Source organism: Cucumis melo, chromosome 11, assembly GCF_025177605.1.
Source record: "Cucumis melo cultivar AY chromosome 11, USDA_Cmelo_AY_1.0, whole genome shotgun sequence".
Classification (NCBI taxonomy): Eukaryota; Viridiplantae; Streptophyta; class Magnoliopsida; order Cucurbitales; family Cucurbitaceae; genus Cucumis; species Cucumis melo.
Window position 1 is genome coordinate 1403118 of NC_066867.1, and position 19682 is coordinate 1422799.

The window sequence follows — 19682 nt, forward strand, 5'->3', positions numbered from 1 at the left end:
GTAGACCTCTTGAGAGAGATTGATGGCCTAGAAAATAGGACACTCATCTAACCATTATTTATTATAGTATTGATTATCCAACTAGTCACCAATCTTGACGAAAGGAATCATACCCTCCTTTGAAATTAAATACTTCATATTAATAATTAACTATTCTTCATCCCTCTTGGCATCTTAAACATCACCACTTCCAAACACCCATTCTCTTCCATAAGCTTAAAATTGAAGAACTCACCCATATAACCCTCATTACACAAACCTCCCACAACATCTTCCATAAGAAAAAAAAAAAAAAGAACTAAAAGATGAATCCTAATTTTGAGAAAGCGGAGTTCATAACAATTCTAAGCATCGACGGAGGTGGCGTCAAAGGCATCATCCCCGGAACCATCCTTGCTTTTCTAGAATCCAAACTTCAGGTGTGAACAAACAAGCAAATTTTTACATTCTCCATTGTTCGAACACGTATGATTTAAAAGTTCTTTTTTTTTTTTTTTTTTGAATATTTGAGTCGACTTTGTTAGGAATTGGATGGGCCAGAAGTGAGATTAGCAGACTACTTCGACGTAATTGCGGGGACAAGTACAGGAGGATTAGTAACAGCTATGCTTACAGCTCCAGACAAGAACAACAACAACCGACCGTTGTTTGCAGCGAACAAGATTTCGGAGTTTTACATGAAAGAGACTCCAAATATTTTTCCTCAAAGAAGGTGTGTCGGTGTTGTTTTAGAGACATATTTTAGGTGTAATTTCTTAAGGGGAATTGAGTTTGATTCTGTGTTTTGTTTATTTGGTGTTAAGGCATTTTCTTGGTGGAGTTTTCAATTTGTTTGGACAAGCCATAGGGCCTAAGTATGATGGGAAGGAGCTGAGAAGAGTGGTGAATGATTTGGTGGGAGATTTGACTTTGAAACAAACATTGACAAATGTTGTGATTCCAGCTTTTGATATCAAGATTCTTCAACCTGTCATCTTCACCACTAATGATGTAAGTTTTATAATTCGGTGTGATAAACGTTTAATTTTTTTTAAACTTAAATTAATAAACACCGTAGTTGTTTTTTTTAAAATATATATTTGTTAGGTTTGTTTTTAAAAACTAAAACCCTATGTCTATATTTCTTAAGTTATTATATGCTTTCTAAAGTTTCCCATGAACTCAAAAAGGATTTTGAAGTGTTAACAAAAATTCTTTTAACCATTAAAAGATGTGATTTCTTTTTATAGAAACACACATTGAGAAATTACTTGGCCCTCACATTTACGTGGTTGAGTTTAGTTTCAATTACCTCTACTGATTATTTCTCGATCCATGCTATTACAATTGTAACATGTTTTTCTACCTCGTGTTTGGGTATAAAACTTCCTTGAGTACAAAATATGATTAAAAATGTTTACGATAAACATCCCTGCAAAAAGCTTAATCATGGAGTTGAAAATTTAGATGGGGTTTTTGTAACCAATCATTTAAAATTTTTCACATGACATTTTCTAAATTAAATCTATTTAAATTTTTTTTTTTTTTTTTTTTTTGTAAAAAATGAAAATAATAAGTGGGGATGTGAATTTTGCAGGCAAAAATAAATGCATTAAGGAATCCAAGGCTGGCGGATGTGTGCTTGGCCACCTCGGCGGCGCCCACGTTCTTGCCGCCCCATTTCTTTGAAACTAAGGACGATGTAACAAACGCCACTCGCACTTACGACGTCATTGATGGTGCCATTGCAGTTAATAATCCTGTGAGTTCACAAACTTATCCGGTTAATAAAGAATCCACACACAAATTTATACGATTTGTTGATAGTATATTAGCTATGTCCACGAAGAAAGGGAATAGTATTTAATTAGGGAGGAATACATATAGTAGAATTGTCACGTAAATACCATAACCACATGACAAATACATAATAAGGTGTCAACGGTGTAACGCTCCGAATTTATGAGGGACACATAAACGAACCGATATCATATCTGAATGAGAGAGATCCTGATGACATAAAAGTAAGTAAGGTTAAGAATTTGGTGGCTCGATCATATAAAAACTCCAAAGTTAAGCGTGTTTAGCTTGAAACAATTCTATGTTGGATAACCTCCTGAGAATTTTCATAAGATGCATATGAGTGAGTACAAAGTATTCGAATCATTTCACCTAATAAGTCTTTAAGACAATAAAGACGATGTTGTCAGGTCGAAGGGAAATGTCGAAGATCCAAATTCTAGGCCTAAGGCGTTACAAATGGATTCCAAGATTTTTTTTTTTTTTCCAAAAAATACTTCAACCAATTTCTCATATCTTATGAAGGTTTCAAAAACTTGAAAGGTTTTCTGTGTTTCAAACTAGATAATAAATCTCTTGGTACAATTAAATTTGAGTATAAACTATAAAGTAGGAAACTAATATTTGAAAATTATAAAATTACTAAATCCGTGATGATTAATTGTAAGTATAGTAAAATAAACTAAAATATTAACAACATATAGCAAAATTTTAAATTTTATCAATGATAGACTTCTATTATTGTTTATCAATATGATTGATAGGAATATATCAGTGTCTATCATGTCTATCATTGATAGAATCTGAAATTGTACTATATTTTGTAAATATTTTGTTAAATTTATCATTTTTTACAATACCCGTATTTGTAATTTAAAGTTCCTTAGTTAACAAATATGTATTCACAATTATGAGTGTACAATGCTCCCAAATTTTGAAAGGAAACCGCTAGATAGTACTTAGGGATGAACCTAAGACCACTCTAGACACACAAATTTATTAATGAAGGGCTAGAGAAAAGCCTAAGAGTTACAAAAGTTGCTAAGATTTAAAGCAATTGTAGCAGCCGAATAATTTTTAAAGTAAGAGTCCCTACTGCACCAATTGCCTATAAGGATTTTACATTCCTCCCACATATTGGCAGTTGTTTTATGAGAGCTAGGGGATCCAAAAATTCTAAGATTTCTTTCACACCAAATTTCCCAAAATAAGGCTATGATTCCACAAAACACGACCTTGCGTTTCGGGCTGAAGCAATTTGGGGACCGGAAAAAGGAGAACACATCCTCCAGATCGTCGGTGCTGAGAACCAAGCTGAAAGCATTCTGGAGAAAGGACCATAATGGTTTCACAGCTTCGCAACGGAGAAAGAGGTGGGTTCCTGATTCACTATCCTTCTTACAGAGAACACACCAGTTGGGTTGAAGGCAAATATTGGGCATTCTTTGTTGAACAACCTTCATCGTATTTATTCTTCTTTGTATCAGGCACCACATGAAAAATTTGATTTTCATTGGAATGGTGGACTTCCATATAATCTCAAGAAGTTTTGATCGAGGGTCCCCTGGAGATTGATCCAGCTGCCGAGAGATCAAGACTTTTGCAGATGCAATGGAAAAGGAGTTATTGCTGTCTGGGGTCCAGGTAGGCTTGCTTGATCCACTATTATATCTCGGAGTAGGAAGGATCTCTAAAATTTTTGCCCATTTGCTTCTTTCTCTATCGTTCAGCTCTCTTCTGAATCTTATGTTCCATTGGCTATCGAGAGTGTTCCACGCATCTTTAACTGTGATTTCTTTGTCAAGCGAAAGAGCAAAAAGTCTCGGATAAGCAGTTAAGAGGCGACCTTCTAGAGACCAATTAAAGTACCAGAAGGAGATTTGATCTCCATTATTTAGATCCCAACTTTGGTTACTTCTGAACCAATCAATATTGTCAATGATAGATCTCCATGGGGCTTTAGAAGTGCTAGAAGAGATGTTTGATGGAATATCTCCTGGGTATTTGCCTTTATATTTGCATTGAATCAGTCTCCTCCAGAGAGCTTTAGGTTCCGAGAGGTAACGCCAGAGCCACTTAGTTAAGAGGGCTTTATTAGTCACATGAAGCCTTGAGATACCCAGACCACCCTCCTCTTTAGATTTCGTGACTTTAGTCCAGTTGATTAAGTGAGACCCTTCTGATCTGTTATTACCTTTCCAAAGGAAATTTCTCCAGAATTTTTCAATGTTTTTGCACGTCAAGGAAGGGGCTTGGAAAACAGATAGTTGATAAATAGGAAGGCTGCTAAGGGTAGACTTTATTAAAGTGAGTCTTCCTCCTTTTGATATCTGAGCATATTTCCAATTATTGAGCTTTTTTTGGATCTTCTCTTCAACATTGCTCCAAAAAAGTCTGGATTTTGGGTTGCCACTGAGAGGAACTCCCAAATAGGAGAGGGGGAGAGAATGGCAGGATATACCCCAAAACGAAGCACATTCCTTAGCTCTAGTCTCAGACACATTCATTGGCACCAGAGCTGATTTCAATAAGTTTATTTTGAGGCCCGAAGCTCTTTCAAACAAAGATAAGGCCATTCGAAGGTTATTCAAGAAAAAATCATTATCTTCTATGAAAAGAAGAATGTCATCAGCAAAGAGGATATGGGAGATGTTACAATTGCTACTGAGCGAGACCCCTTTAATTGCACCAGAAATTTCCAGATGAGATAAAAGACGACTAAGATAATCCATAGCAATAACAAACAGAAAAGGGGAAAGGGGATCACCTTGTCTAAGACCTCTGTTGGCTTTAATACGACCTTGGGGTCTTCCATTGACAATAACTGAGTAAGTGACATTGCTTATGCATCCTCTTATCCATTTTCTCCAAAGGATAGGAAAATTCTTTTTCTCCAGGACAAAATCGATGAAATCCCAATTTAAATTGTCAAAAGCCTTTTCAATGTCAAGCTTCAAAATAAAACCCTTAATCTTCTTCACCTTCCAGAAATCCACAGCTTCATTTGCCATTAGGATAGCATCAGTAATTTGGCGATTCTTGACAAAAGCTAGCTGGTTTCCTGAGATGGTATCAGGAAGGGAGGTCTTTAACCTGTTTGAAAGGGTTTTAGCAATGATCTTATAAATGGACGTTGTTAGGCTGATTGGTCTAAAGTCTTTAGGATTAGAATAATCCTTCTTTTTTGGGATCAAAGCGATGTAGGTGTTGTTCATATTCTTGTTGATAACACCTTTGTCATAAAAGTCCTTGAAAATGTCCATGATATCTTCTTTTAGAAGATACCAATAGGATTTGAAGAAGGAGATAGGGAAACCATCTGGACCAGGGGTCTTCTTTCCATCTAAAGAGTTTATGACCCCTTTAATCTCATCTTCCAGAAAAGGGGCACAAAGGTTTAACCCCTCAGAATGCTCAATCGGATTCCAATCTAGATTGTCTATAAAAAAAGGATCACTTTTTGTGGGACCTCTATAAAGCCTTGAAAAGAATTTTATAAAAGCTGATGATATACTGTTGTTTGTATTTTGAATCAAACCTTCTTCATCCTGGATTTCTTGAATAAAATTTCTCTTTTGTTTTGCTGTGCAAATTCTATGGAAGAAGGAGGAGTTTTCATCTCCCTCCCTAAGCCAAAGCTTTTTGGCCCTTTGGTACCAGAATTGGGACTCCTTGAGAGATAGCTCGCTGAGATCAGCTTTAAGAGCTAGACGACGATCACTTTCTTCTTGAGACAAAGGAGTATCCAATTCCTTCTTGTCAATAGAGTCCACTTCCCTTATAATACTATCTTTAGCATAGGCGAAAGAGTTTAGCTTCTCCTTTTGCCAAGGTTTGATAAAATTAGCTAAAGACTTTAGCCTTTGTATGAAGGAGTATCCAGGGTGACCATCTTGGATCGAATTTTCCCACCATCTTCCCATGTTTCTTTTGAAATCTAGATCATTAAGGGCTATGGAGTTTAAACGGAAAGGGACTGAACCCCAACTGAGCTTGGGGTTGGAATCTTCACAAACCAGAGGAAAATGGTCTGAAGTAGAACTTGGGAGGGTCCTTGTTGTGTGGGGACTGAAGAGACTTTCCCAAGAAGAATTGTAAAGGAATCTATCGATTCGAGAAAAAGTAGGAGGATTCCGTAGATTTGACCAAGTGAATCTATTGTTTATGAGAGGGGGATCAAGTAGAAGGTTATTGTTGATGAAGTTGTTTACAATGCTCCCAAATTGATCAAGGTTAATTAGATGGGATGATCTTGTGGAAATTGGAATTGGCCCCAATTAATAATTGTAATGATAATAAAAGAAGGGTAGGAAGGTTTCAATTTCCAACCCATCACTTTGCTCATTTAACATTATAATATATACATATTTTGATAAAAAAAAAAAATAATATTTTGTTTTCTCTATTCTACAAAATGTTAAATTAAGTTTTTGTTGCCTTTTGCTAATTTTCCTTAGCTAATTAGTTATTTATTCCCTTGGCTTTGAGGATGCTTCCTATTGTTTAGTTTAATTTCTTCTATAGGGCAAATAGATTTGTTTTCTTCCCCATTTGGGTCACTATCCTTATTGTCCCATGTGCCATATCTATTAGAAGGATGTTTATGTTAATTAAATATTCTCGATTTTATCTTAATAAGGACGTTATGTGTTGTTAATTTTTGTTTGGTTTATGGAATTCTTTTTTAAAAAAGATGTTTTGTTTAAAAAATTATAATACCGTTTCTTGAAGTTTAAACTACACAATTATGATTTGGATCTACTTCCTTATGGAGTATTTTAAAAAATATGCTAAACATCATAACACCTACCTATCATAACCCTTTTCCCCAAATGCATATTATCATAACACTTCTTATCATAATCTTTCCCCTAAACGCATACTATCATAGTACCAGGACTGTTATAAGACTAAAATTGTCATAACACTAACTCTTCCATAAATCAATCCTTCCCCTAAACGCCCTCAAATGATTAAGAAAAGTAGTATATAGGACATTGCAAATATTTAAATAAAGAATCAAGAGTACATGTGAATATAACACAATGTAAAATGAATGATAAATATGTCAAAATTTAAATTTAGTTCTCAAAATCTTACCATGATAGACCTTGTCATTAGTAGTCGGAGTCTACTAATGGTAGATTTTGCTATATACATCTGAAATTTCTTAAGAATGTTGCTATACATTTAATTATCTATCCAATGCAATTACTCTTTTTTTTAAAAAAAGAAACTACTTAATTATCATTAACTTGGAAATTATTATTTAAAAATTCAAGCGTTTAGATAAGATAAAATATGAAAATTTCTTGATTAAGAATTTGTAAATGGGCATTTTCAAAAATAGCAAAAATGTTGTAGCTATTTACAAAATATAGCAAAATTTATCAAATTCTCTTTAGTTCATTTTAAGTTATTTTGCTTAAATAGTTTCAATATTTTTCGATTCATAAAAAAGAAAAAACATATTTCGATTCATAAAAAAAAAAATATATGTTTTTTCTTTTTCTTTCTAAACTTCTCTCATTATATATTTATAGTTGTTTTTGGCTAAAATAGACAATTTTAATCTCAAAATGTTGTGATATTTATTTTCTTTTATTCCAATTTTTTTTTTTATGTTGATGATAGTGTTATAAATGGCTCAAAATGCAGTGAGTGTATATCTCTATTTTAGCATAACAAAAATGATGATTATCATTTAATTTCTAAATTAATTAAAAGTACTGATAGCTAATTAAATTTGACAGACATTGGCAGCCATAACACACATAAATAGGGAGATAGCAATTCATCATCAGAAAGAGAACTCAAGAATTAAAGCAAATGATACAAGAAGGATGCTTGTTCTATCTCTAGGGACTGGATTGGGTAAACATGAAGAGAAATATAATGCAACACAAGCATCAAAATGGGGAGCTTTTAGTTGGATTTTTCAAGGTGGTTCAACCCCAATTATTGACTTCTTTTCTGATGCTAGTTCTGATATGGTTGATTACCATGTTTCCACTCTTTTTCAATCCTCAAATGCTCAACAAAACTATCTTCGAATTCAGGTAAAATTAACTTAACTTTCCTACTTTTGTCTCAAAGCCAATTAATTCATAACGCGATCGATTTGAAAAGGGAAAGATTGATGAAAGATATTTATGTATATATATATATATGAACACAGGAGGACTCATTAACTGGGGATGCTGCATTAGTGGATATAGCAACTCCAGAAAATTTACTAAAGCTTGTGAAGATTGGAGAGGATCTACTAAAGAAACCAGTTTCAAGGGTTAATTTAGAAACAGGAAAATATGAGATTGTTGATGGAGAAGGTAGCAATGAGGATGCTCTCACCAAGTTTGCAAAATTGCTTCATCAAGAAAGAAAATTAAGACTCAGTACTGCCTAACCCCTACAACCACTTGTGCCCTTTTGTTCTTGTCTGTCATCGTCAAAATATATAATTTCAAGCATTCAAAAAGGTGTTGTCTTCTAATGTGGATTCATTAATGTTACGTTTGTGGTTGATTCATAATTAAATAAATAATTTATAGTTAGATTGAATTATTAGTTTAATCTTCAAACTTTTGTTGTTACCGTTTTCCGTTAAAATGAGTTCTTGCGAATAGTAAAACGAGTGGTTTTATGGAGAATATTATTTTTATGGAGAATATTATTTTTTTGTTGTGTCTGTAGAGAAGAAAAAATTTATCTATGCTTAAGCAACTTTGGCTTCCTCTCGTAAAATCTTTCTATGCTTTAGCAACTTTTGCTTCCTCTTGTGTATTCTTTGATTTGAAAAGAAATTTTTTGCGTTTGGTTGAGTTGCTGTTTTTTGTTTTTTAGTCTTTTGTTAGAAAAAAAGTTTCATGAAAATGCATCATGCATCATTCTTTAGGAATTCTAAGAGCATTATTTTCCGATACATCAAAAAAGAAAGAAAAACATAATTCACTGTATCCTCTCTTTTGTTTCATAAATTTAATTATTCTTTTTTTAAAGAATGATAAAATTTTGAAAATATTTATAGATATAACAAAATCTTACTTTATATCATTACTATATTGACTCAAATATATATTTATTGATATTCAAGTGATACATGTCTATATGAAAAAACTTTTATTATGTTTATATGTAAGTTTAGATCATTTTTTTATATCCAAAAACCTTTCTTATAAATATCAATTTTCTTTTTTGGTGGATAAGTATTAAATTTTCTATGCCAATAAGATTCTCAAATTAGTTGGAGGTAGGATAGAATATTCTTTCATTGATTTGATTTTGGGATGGGATGGAGAATGTGTTACTTTTCCCAACCTTTTAACTCCAATCTCACACACTATTTCAATCCCCAAATCTTCACTAATACAAGCACAAATAATGCACCTAAATGAATAAATAATTACATAGTTTTGATAAATAAATATGAAGTGTGTGTTGGAAGATGTTGATAGAAAAATCAGTGATACGATTTATTTGTTCTTTTACCTTGAGATTTAGAGTAAAATACCCTAATATGGTTATAGCAGTCTAAAGTTGGTGCTTAATTTTAGAAAAAGATACAAGATGGCGTCAAAAACTGTGCGACAATGTATCTCCGCTGGGTGGACACCCAATTAGCATAACCATCATTACCCATCAAATGATATTTATTAATAACAAGGAAGTTGGTGTTTATTTGGTCTTTTGAAGTTTTAAAAGATACTTTAATTAGTCCATGAGGTTGGAAAATACTTGTAAACAAGTCACCCGAGTTAACTTGTCGGTTGAAAAAATGATGTGGCATATTAAGTTGACAAATTTTAAATGATATGTCTATTTTATTAATTTTATATTATTTGTTGAGTTGTTTATAAATATAATAAAATGTTTATGTTTACGTGTAATAGACAATAATGTACAATGATAAATATTTCAATGTCTAATATTGACGTACGTCTATCAATAACATTTTACTATATTTGATAATATTTTTAATAGTTTTATCACTCAGGACAATTTTCATTAATTAGAGTACTGTATCAATGTAAATTAAAACCAATTTTTTACGATGTATGCCTCCCACTTAACTAATATTTTTATTATCAAATTGTCGAATAAAGATTAACAAAAAATTATAAAGAACTGACACATAAATATTTATATAGTTTCACAAACACTATGTTAACTACGTGTACACGAACATCAATGGATTTAGTATAGGTCTAGGGGGCTCGAGCCCTCCTCAACCTTATCGTCTTTATATATAAAGAAAACTATATAATTTTTAATATTTATAGTTAGTTTAGTAGTTACTCTGTCTGACAGCTCCTTTCAGACCCGAGTAAAGAAAGAAAAGTTTTATTAGAGATTATAACTCATAACTACATCCATGATCAAGTTAATTAAGATATATATATATATATATATATATATATAAATCTAATTATCTAATAGAATTATTTAATTCCACTAAATAAAAAGATATTTAAAGAAATTAAGGTTTTATTATTTAATTGAGTTATGAAATCTAGTAATAATTGTTTAAAATAAATAAAGAAAGAAATAATTATGGAGGTAGGCAAGATCATAAATTGGCCCTTTGAATAATGAACAAAAAATTCCAACTAAGGGACATGCATTATTCAGCTCATTTGCCTCAAAATACATTCAATACAAATAAATAATTTCATCTCCCTTGATTCTCTCACTTCAATCTCAATAAATCGTGACGAAAGAATTAGCTTCGGTTTGGATTTTTTGTTTGTTAATAGATATTCCTTTTAGAGAGTCCATTCAAATGCATTTTAAGTTTGGTGAAATGATCTTTAAAATGAATATTATACAAATTTACAGGGTGAGCATCGGTTGGAGATGGTTTTCAACTAAGATGAGTTTCGAAACTGATTTAATCGGTTTATTAGATTGGAAAATCAAACCCCACGAACCAACAAAGCCGACTGGCTGAACTGTTTCACCGGTTAGGAAGGTTTGATGCAATCAACCGAGTTTCTTATTTGTTTTTTTTTTCTTTTTTGGTTAAAAACCTAGTAATAAAAGGGTGCAGAAAAGCGTAAAACTTGTCGGGACACAAAATGTGTCGAGCAAACTATTGGCGTGAGAGGAGAATGGCCGTGTGAGGATGGCTAAAGTTTGAAGGGAGGGTGGTCAGAACTGGGTGTCGAATGCCGGGAATAGAGGCCAAGGGAACGACGACTGACTTTTTAGAAGGGTGAATCATTTACTCTTCAACGTAACCATCATATTAATTTCATAGTGACATGATTTTTACCATTTCCCACACAAAAAAAAAAAAAAAAGAACTAACAAAACTCATTGAAATGTTAATATTAGCAAGGATTAAAATCCATAGATCTATTGGTGTATTCGTGAATATATCTAACACTTTTTATAGATTTAAATTTTATTTTGCTTAGCTTCTATATTTGGTAGACCTAGACTACTAAATAAGGCAATCCTCCTTAATAATCTAAAGTTTTAATTTTTTAATTAAAGACTAAATGGTAAATTTATGTTTTAGTGAAGAACTCAAAAGGTCACTTTGGCTTCAAGATTTTGATCGTCACCATTTTAGACTTATTGTCATTCTAAATTCAATTTAACTACATACAAATTTAATTTTTTAGTGCCTCACATATTTTGTGATTTTATTTAAGATTCCAATTTGAAAAAATAAATAAATAAAGGGTCGAGAGCAGGAAGGAAATGCAGTTTTGGAGAAAAGAAAACAATTAGTTTTTTAATTTATGTTTGTTTCACTCAAAAAGTTACAACCGAAATAGAATAAGAGGTACAAAATTTAGGGACCAAACTCGTAAAATACAATATACCATCTATCTATCTAGTCTAATAAAAATACTAACCATTTAGGTTTGAAGTAAAAACAACTTCATTACTCATCTAAACAAATTCTATAAATTTCAATGTCCCTACCAATTAAAATTCAAATATGATATCGATATTTACTAATAAAATATATAAAATATTGAATAAAATTGAAAATTTTGTGGTACATTTAGTTTATTTTTGTGGTTTTTTTAAAATATAACAAACCGGAAAAATATTTACACTATGTAGAATACTTTTGAAAACGAAACAAGTTCATAGATCCATATTGAGAAATACAAAAGAAATGCTTCAGTCAACAAGCGATTAATCAGCCACGAGTATGTATGTAATTCTTATTCTAAACGTTTATAATACGCAATTGTGTAGAAAATGATACACGATTGTATTGAGATTGTGTAGTTTTTTTAACGACGAAAAAATGTTTCAAATCTAAACGATCGTGTTAACCATGTTAAACGATTGTGTTGACTATGGTAAGCGATCGTTTAGATTATATCCACACGATCGTATAGTTCTCTTTAAACGATGCGAAAAGAGCTTCAAATCTAAATAACAGTGTTACAATGCAAAACAATCGAGTTGACAATGCAAAATGGTCGTATTGAGTAGATAAATGATCATTTAGATCATATCAAAATGATATTTAAATGATCTAAATATTCTGTAAGATGAGCTAAAAAAATAAAAGAGAAAAAGGAAGAAAGATGAATAAAAACATAAGAAAAAAGAATATGGAAAATGAGCCGAAAAAATTTAGAAGAGAAAATTAATAAATCACCAAAAAAAAAAAAGGAAGTGGTGAATTGTTTGAAATATAGAAAACAAATCTAAAATTTATGAATGAAAATTAAGATTACGGACTTAATAAGTTGTTCGTTTTTGTTAGCGTAAATATTTTGATGTTAAGTTATATTTGAAAACCGACGTTAAAAATTCAATAAATAAATAAAGAGAGAGAAAAAAAATGGAGGGACGCGTAGGGAAGGAGTGAAGAGGTGGGCATTGATTAACAACAGCTGTACTCCAATCACACTCTCACTCTCTTCTCATCTTCATGTGACATTCATCTCTCTCTCTAAACCCCCCCATCTCCTCTTTCTCTCCCCTCCCCAAATCTCCAATGGCTTCCAAATCCCTCCTCTTCCTCCTCTTCACCCTCCTCCTACTCTTCCTCTCTTCCTCCTCCGCCCACCTCTCCGTCGACACATCCCTTAAACTCATGGCCGACGCCCTCGAATGGCCCACCACCACTTCCCTCATCCAATCCCCCACCGACGACGACCTCGACGACGATCTCGACCTACAACAAGACCCCCGCAGATCTCTCTTCTGGAGGCGAGTCCACTACTACATTTCCTACGGTGCCCTCTCCGCCAACCGGATCCCTTGCCCACCCCGCTCCGGCCGTCCTTACTACACTCACAACTGCTACAAAGCTCGTGGCCCTGTCAATCCTTACTCCCGCGGCTGCTCCGCCATCACTCGCTGCCGACGCTGATCTCTCCTCTCTCTCTCTCTCTCTTGTAAAACGCCGTCGTATCCCCCCCCCCCCCCCAAAACCCCATTCCTAATTTCTGCCTGTTTTGTCGTTTTCTTACTGCTTTTGAAGTTCGACAACAGAGACGACATGTAGTTCTGGGGTTTTCTTTATTTTAATATTACCTTTTTTTTTCGTTCCGCAATCTAGGGTGTGGAAAACGACGTCGTTTTGTTAGTTGGCTATTTAATTATGATAATGATGTGTACTTTTTATATCTGAATCTGATTATATAAATTCAAGATTGTTTTCTTTATTATTATTATTATCATTATTTGTTAATTATATTTTAACCATTAAATCGATGCTCGAATTACGCGGGAGTGTCGGTGGACGGTGCTCTCTTTTATTCTTAATTAATTTTTCTAATTTGTGGTGAATTGTTTTGCATGAGTCTGAGGCATTGTCACCATTTTAAATTCCAGATTGCTAATTCCTCAATGCATATTATCTTATTAGAGATGGAAATTAATGATCTAACGAATGAATTCATGGGGCCTGATCTCTTTGTTAGAGGAATGGAGTCGATTTATATTGTCTTCTTGACACCTATTGATATTTTGCATTTAACGTTTTGAGTTCGATTTGTATTCATTTTCTATTTTCCTTACCTTTTTAACTTTTTACACTTCTTTTAATTTTGTATACTACCATTAAAAAGATAGGACTATTTGTTTTTCTATTATGATCATTGTCGAAACTTTCTAATTGAATACAATAATTACTTTATCATATTTAATATTGCACACAAAGTAGTTGAAGTGTTAGATTAATAGAATAATATTTATGGCTAACGTATCTTTCAAACATCACTTTTGTTTCTTTCGGTATTTTATTACCTACATTTTCAAAATCAAGTCAAAATCTTGAAAACTAAATAGTTTTTAAAAACATGATTTTGTTTCTTTCTTCTTAACAAGAATGCAAGAGTGCTTACCAAAAACAGTTTGAGAAAAGTTTTTTTTTTTTCTTTTAAAAGTGTTTTTTTTTTTTTTTATGATTTTTTTAAAAATTGAAAATATATTTCCTTGGAGATTTAATGCAGTGGAAATTATATGAAAGGAAGTAGCCTTTTGATGTCTTTTGTGTTCAAATAATAGTTTTGTTAGGTGTAAATTGTAACACAAATGAATAGTTTTGAAAATAATTCTTCAAGGGGCACCATGCATATTTACTATAAGACTTATGACAACCGGTTTATTATAATATGTACAATTTTCTTATTGCAAAAAGGAGGAAAACAATTGAATCACATTGCTAACAAGAATTTAACTCTACTTACATTTGAGTGTACTTACAACCACGAGGTTTTCAAAAACAAAAACAAAAACAAAAATTACTAAACGTGGGGAAATGTTCTTTTAAGCTGAATTATAAAAGATACCTCCAAAAAAATTTTAAAAGTTATGGAAACTAAGAATTAAATGTACATTAGTTTATATGATATATAACAACTATTATTAGTTATAGTTTGGAAAGTAGGAAGCAAAGATTTGGGTAAGTTATTCACATTTTATATGTAATAAGTATTAACATAATATAGGTGTTCAATCAACTTTATTCGACCCATAAAAATATGGATGAGGAAGCAAATATTTGAACTACGTATTTTTTTCGTTCAAAAAACTTAAACGTCGTAAGATTTTTTTAAATCTAAATATTATTGAAGAATTTATTTCTTGTAAGTTTTTGTGGATTTAAATATTGTCGGATCAGGTAGGTTTACGATTGAGATGAGTAAAGGTAGAAATTTGGATGATGTTTGGATTGTGATAAAATATTTCATTAGTTTTACCAAATTACGTCTACTTCGCAAGGAAATGTCTAAAAGGGGTAGCAAACGGACAGTCATTTGTATCTCGTCGTCGTCGGACGACGACATTTTCTGTGGCGACGACGAAGAGGAATCGGTGGAGTATGATGATGAAGACGATGGCGTAGGGGATTCGGAAGAGGAGTTCCATGACGAAGACGATGGCGATGTGAATTCGGAAGAGGACGATGACGAAGGGGAATCGGGAGAAGAGTTTGATGATGAAGAGAGTGACAATGGTTGCGATGAAGGTGTTCTATCCAAGCGAGTCATCCGCTTCCTTAAAGGTAATTTCAGATCGTTTCTTCTTTTTCCTTTGGTCACTCACTCGCCATTATGTTGAAATTTGAGCCGAAGTTTGAAACGTCGATTGAAAGAATGAAAACGATGATTTGTACTAAAGGTTAAGAAGTGGACAGACATTTGATTTGATCTGTTAGAAGAAGAGCAATGAATTTATCAAATTTGTAACATCTTCCTTTGCAGAGAACAAAAATTTGGATTCGTTAACACTTAATGATTGCAAAGCTTATTTACGGGAGAATAGGCTGAGAATAGCGGGGACTAAAGCCGTATGTATTCAAAGAGTCAAGGAACATTGGAGGTACGCGAATTTTTGATCTTGAAGCTCAAGAAAGATACAGAAATCATTGCCATTGTTAGTATTTGTTCATGTAGGAAACTGCTATGAACTCATCTATGTAGGTTTTGTATATTTGTTTCGATTATAGTTGTGTTTCTATTAATTCTTTTATCTTTGAATTTCTTTACTTTTAATTTCTCTTGTATTGTATTCACCCATTCTTGGATTATTAGAGAAAAAAATTCTCTAAAATTAACACGAGATATCATTATTTCCTCTGCAATTAATGTTAATTCTAGTTGTTGGACCTTTTATAAATTTCCAAGCTTACAAGTGAGGTGATTGTTGAGTAAGAGTTGTTGATATAATTACATATAATGTAACTCATAAGCTTAAGATTTTCGGTTGAATGAGGATTTATTATGATACCACTTGTTAGGGATGATTTACCTCTACATTCTCTACATTGGTATGATATAAACCCTCACTTGTATCTCATGATCTTTCTTTTGTTTAGCCGATGTAAGACTTTAGTTGGATTCCCAACAATATTATGTCGCACATAGGACTGTTGAGTCTCCCCTCAAATTGTTATCTATATGTATACCTCTTATCTAAATCAACTCCCCTTCACTGAAGCACACTACCTACCAATCAGATGGAGCTCAGCATTGGATCATATCATGATATGTAGTGAAATGACCGGTGTGTATTTTAGTAAGAGTTTGTTTGGATTAACTTGAGAAAAAAGTGTTCCTCAAAGAACTCATTTTTATTTAAATTCTTTTTGATGAAAATTGTTTGAAATATACTTTTAAAGCTATTTTGAGTGGTCACTAAAAACTTCAATTTTTTTCAAATTGACTTATCTTTTAAATTGAACACTTGAAATGTATTTTAAACATACCCTAAATGTCGAGTGTCCATTATGTTCCTTGGACTTGCATAGATCGAAAGTTGAATACTTTTAGACGAATGGTATCTGGAGAATTTTCAAATCCATTTAAGGATTCTTTTCTTCTTTTTCCTGGTTTTTGGAGTTTTTATTTTCCAAGTGTTCTGTGTTGAAGCATATCAAACCAGAAGGCAGCAACCTCATTTTTTTTGACCCAATACCGCATTTCCATCTGTTGCTGAGAAAATTCTTGATAATCCATCTCTATCCTATGAATTCTCTTCTGTTGTATTCTTTTTGGGTTTCTGCAAAGTTGCACCATTGTATCGAACTTATTAAGCAAAAAGAGTGGGGAGTCCGGAAGAATCATATACCACCCATTCAATCCTTCACAAAGAGTTAATTATACAATTATTATCAGGTACAACTACTATTGACAAAACATATTTGCTTATTCGCCCCTCCATCTCAGGTTGAAAGATGGAAATGGTGAAGTTCAATATCCAAGGTCATCCTTCGTTGTCAATTGTACTGGTGATTGCTTGTTCATTTGTCATAGTATTTCTATTTTTTTAATATTTGATCTCTTTTAGTGGCTCTAATTATTCAACTAAAACATCAATGTAGGTGATGTTTGTAGGGGGGATACTGTTCTGTTCACTCAGAAAGTTTATGCAAAGTACCCAAACAAGCCACTCTTCCACCACTATTCTTGGGCTATATATTTTGGACTATACTTCTAATTCTTGTAGTTTACTTCTTAATAGGTTTGATAAAGTAACTAGGCATGGAGGGCTCATAGGGAAGAGAACTGTAGCAGGGAGGGTAGTAAAGGAGAGCTATGGTGCAAGCAAACAGCAGCATACTTTTACTGTAAGGCTGCTTTTCTGCTCAAGTAATCGTTTTCTCCAATCTCCATACTGTGATGCAAATTGTTTATGCAGTTTAAAGTCAATTTGTTTGCATCTAATATTCACTGCAATGATTATGTAGCAGTCAGTAAGTTCTTTCTTTTCTATGTTCTTTGGCTTATATATCTTTCCATTTGGGACTCATGTTTTCAACACTTGTGACTTTAATATGCTAGGTTGAAGTTTTGTGGATCAGGGGAGTTAGGAAATTACCTCCCCTTTATCCTCTGCTTGTTAAGGGTCGAAATCTCTATAAACTAAGGACTTTCAGACGGGTAACTACTCCTCTACATAAATATATTTAATTTACATTCAAAAGCATCTGTGCTATCGAGGTTTGTCCTGTGGATGAAAATTTAAATCACATTGGTATTTTTAACTCAGTCATTATTGGTGAAGTGCGTGGCTGCATGCATGTAAATATGAATTTACTAACAAAAGAATGTTCATTGTGTCTTACATTTTCAAGAAGTGGGTTAACTTCAAGACCTGCCCCATTTCCAAATTTATGTCAGAGCTAAAGTTCTACAAAATATAATTGTAAAAGTTTGTACCTTTACGTCTTCTTTCCAATTGACGATAAATGGAACCGCGTGACGTATAATGTAGAGTTTTATTCATTATTTTTGCATTTTCTTCTCTGTTTTCTTTAGCTTTGGAATGATGAAGCTGAAAGAGTTCAAGTTCTTGCCGAGAAGCACAGAAGAGGCGCGGCTGCTCGGGATTTACGAGCAATGCAGAAAAAGAAAAGAAAAATTATTCAAACCAAAGGTATCAATTCTCGCCTCTACTCGCCATAAAAACAGCAAAGGAGCTTACTGCGATCAAGTAAAAGATTGAATATTACCATATATTTCCATTGCATTTATCAGGATGTGCAAAGAATCAAGGACATGTTCATCTTGCAAGACAGCCTCTTAAGAGTAAAGAGAAGCGCCAAAGGATGCCATCAAGGGACAATAACAATGCTGTACGTAGACATTCAACATATCCCCCTATTAGATTTTGAATTTGAAGTTCATTCTAACGTCCTTGTTATGTGAAGAGAAGATAGGGACGGTCCTGGTTACCTCCACGTTCCACACGTGACACGGGCTAAATGAAATGGTAAAAGAGAGAAGAGCAAATGGAATAACAATATGGGGTAAAGAAGGGGATGGTTGACATTCATCAATGATCAATTCTTTTAGAATATTATGTTACAGATGAGGAAAATAGAATTCAAACCTAATATCCACTAGAAACATTAGTATTCGAGTTCAAGCTGTGTTCAAATCAGCATGATTACAATAGTAGAAAAGTTTGTAAATGTCATCAACCTTTCTCTGACCAATGGTACAATCCCTGACCAATTTGGGATTATGGGTTTCGAGTCACTAGAACAATCTTTGACCAATTACTCCAAAATTAAAAAGAGAATGGAACTTTTTAAAAATGGCCAATGGGACTCTTTTGAAGCTATAAAAGAGGGGTCAATGCTGTCCCTTTGAATAAATAGCCAAACCTTGGTCCAAATCAAATGAAAACATGGGTTCACTAAAAAGTTGACTGACCACTTCTCAGTCTTTTACGAAGGCATTCACTTAGCTTTTGAGATCTCTTGTTTTCGTGGTCTCGTTGAAAAATCCCCCACCCTAACTGTCATAACAAAAGAAAAACTATAACTTTGACTTTACTACTTTAATTAATACAATCTAAAAAAATATTCTATGAAACTAGTTGAAGTAATGAAAACAAAATCAAATTCCAACCAACCGGCAATTTTTTGATTCAAATCTTGAGAAGAGGTCACTAATGTCTGGTGAGAAGTTAATTTTTGAACTCATCAGCTATCAAATTGAAGTTGATTTGACAAATTTGGTTGATTATATTTCAATATTGAACAATACAACTTGACCCTATTAGTGAAATGACCCATCTAGGAACATAGCCCAGGATTTGCCATTACAATCTTTTAACAAGAATCACATTACTTTGTCATCTTTGATTTGACTTGAATGGCTTCTACTTCTTGTTTCAACTCAATCTGCACCCTATCCACAAAACAAATCACTTTTGATCCTATAAGTGCAAAGACCAAAAGCAAACACTTTCCGACAATGGAGAAAGAAAGACCAAAGAAAATGGTAAAACTCAAAGGAGAAATTCACAAAAGAAGACGACAGACAGACAATACATTCAAGAGGGGTGAGAGAATAAACGTTATATTTTCTAGTAAAAGTAGTTCAATTATCTACCTTAGAACTCAAAGACAGTTGCATAATCTTATAAAGCAAATCCTATTCCAGTATGGTTGTTAAGTCAAGTATCTACCT

General features: G+C 33.0%; 3 protein-coding genes across 8 annotated transcripts; all 3 read left to right on the plus strand.

Moving 5' to 3' along the window:
* The first annotated feature begins 134 nt into the window (after window positions 1-134).
* LOC103497451 (patatin-like protein 2) lies at window positions 135-8340 on the plus strand. 2 transcript variants are annotated; one of them, XM_008459647.2, is made up of 6 exons: window positions 135-419; window positions 525-712; window positions 804-990; window positions 1577-1741; window positions 7533-7838; window positions 7958-8340. In XM_008459647.2, the coding sequence occupies exons 1-6, from the start codon at window positions 306-308 to the stop codon at window positions 8183-8185; spliced, it is 1188 nt and encodes a 395-aa protein (XP_008457869.1). In that variant the 5' UTR covers window positions 135-305; the 3' UTR covers window positions 8186-8340. The 2 variants fall into 2 exon arrangements, with proteins under 2 accessions (XP_008457869.1, XP_008457870.1); XM_008459648.2 differs by having other exon boundaries at window positions 185-419; window positions 512-712.
* Window positions 8341-12748: 4408 nt separating this feature from the next.
* Window positions 12749-13126, plus strand: LOC103497450 (protein RALF-like 34). The gene has a single exon (XM_008459646.3). The coding sequence runs from the start codon at window positions 12749-12751 to the stop codon at window positions 13124-13126; it is 378 nt and encodes a 125-aa protein (XP_008457868.1).
* A 1744-nt stretch (window positions 13127-14870) lies between these two features.
* Window positions 14871-18729, plus strand: LOC103497448 (zinc finger CCCH domain-containing protein 62-like). 5 transcript variants are annotated; one of them, XM_051079373.1, is made up of 9 exons: window positions 14871-15265; window positions 15465-15582; window positions 16929-16990; window positions 17084-17135; window positions 17224-17329; window positions 17544-17642; window positions 18021-18138; window positions 18240-18337; window positions 18413-18729. In XM_051079373.1, exons 1-9 carry the CDS (start codon window positions 14899-14901, stop codon window positions 18419-18421), a joined length of 1029 nt encoding a protein of 342 aa, XP_050935330.1. In that variant the 5' UTR covers window positions 14871-14898; the 3' UTR covers window positions 18422-18729. The 5 variants fall into 5 exon arrangements, with proteins under 5 accessions (XP_050935330.1, XP_050935329.1, XP_050935331.1 ...); XM_051079372.1 differs by having other exon boundaries at window positions 18418-18729; XM_051079371.1 differs by having other exon boundaries at window positions 14874-15265; window positions 18240-18729.
* The last annotated feature ends 953 nt before the right edge of the window (window positions 18730-19682 follow it).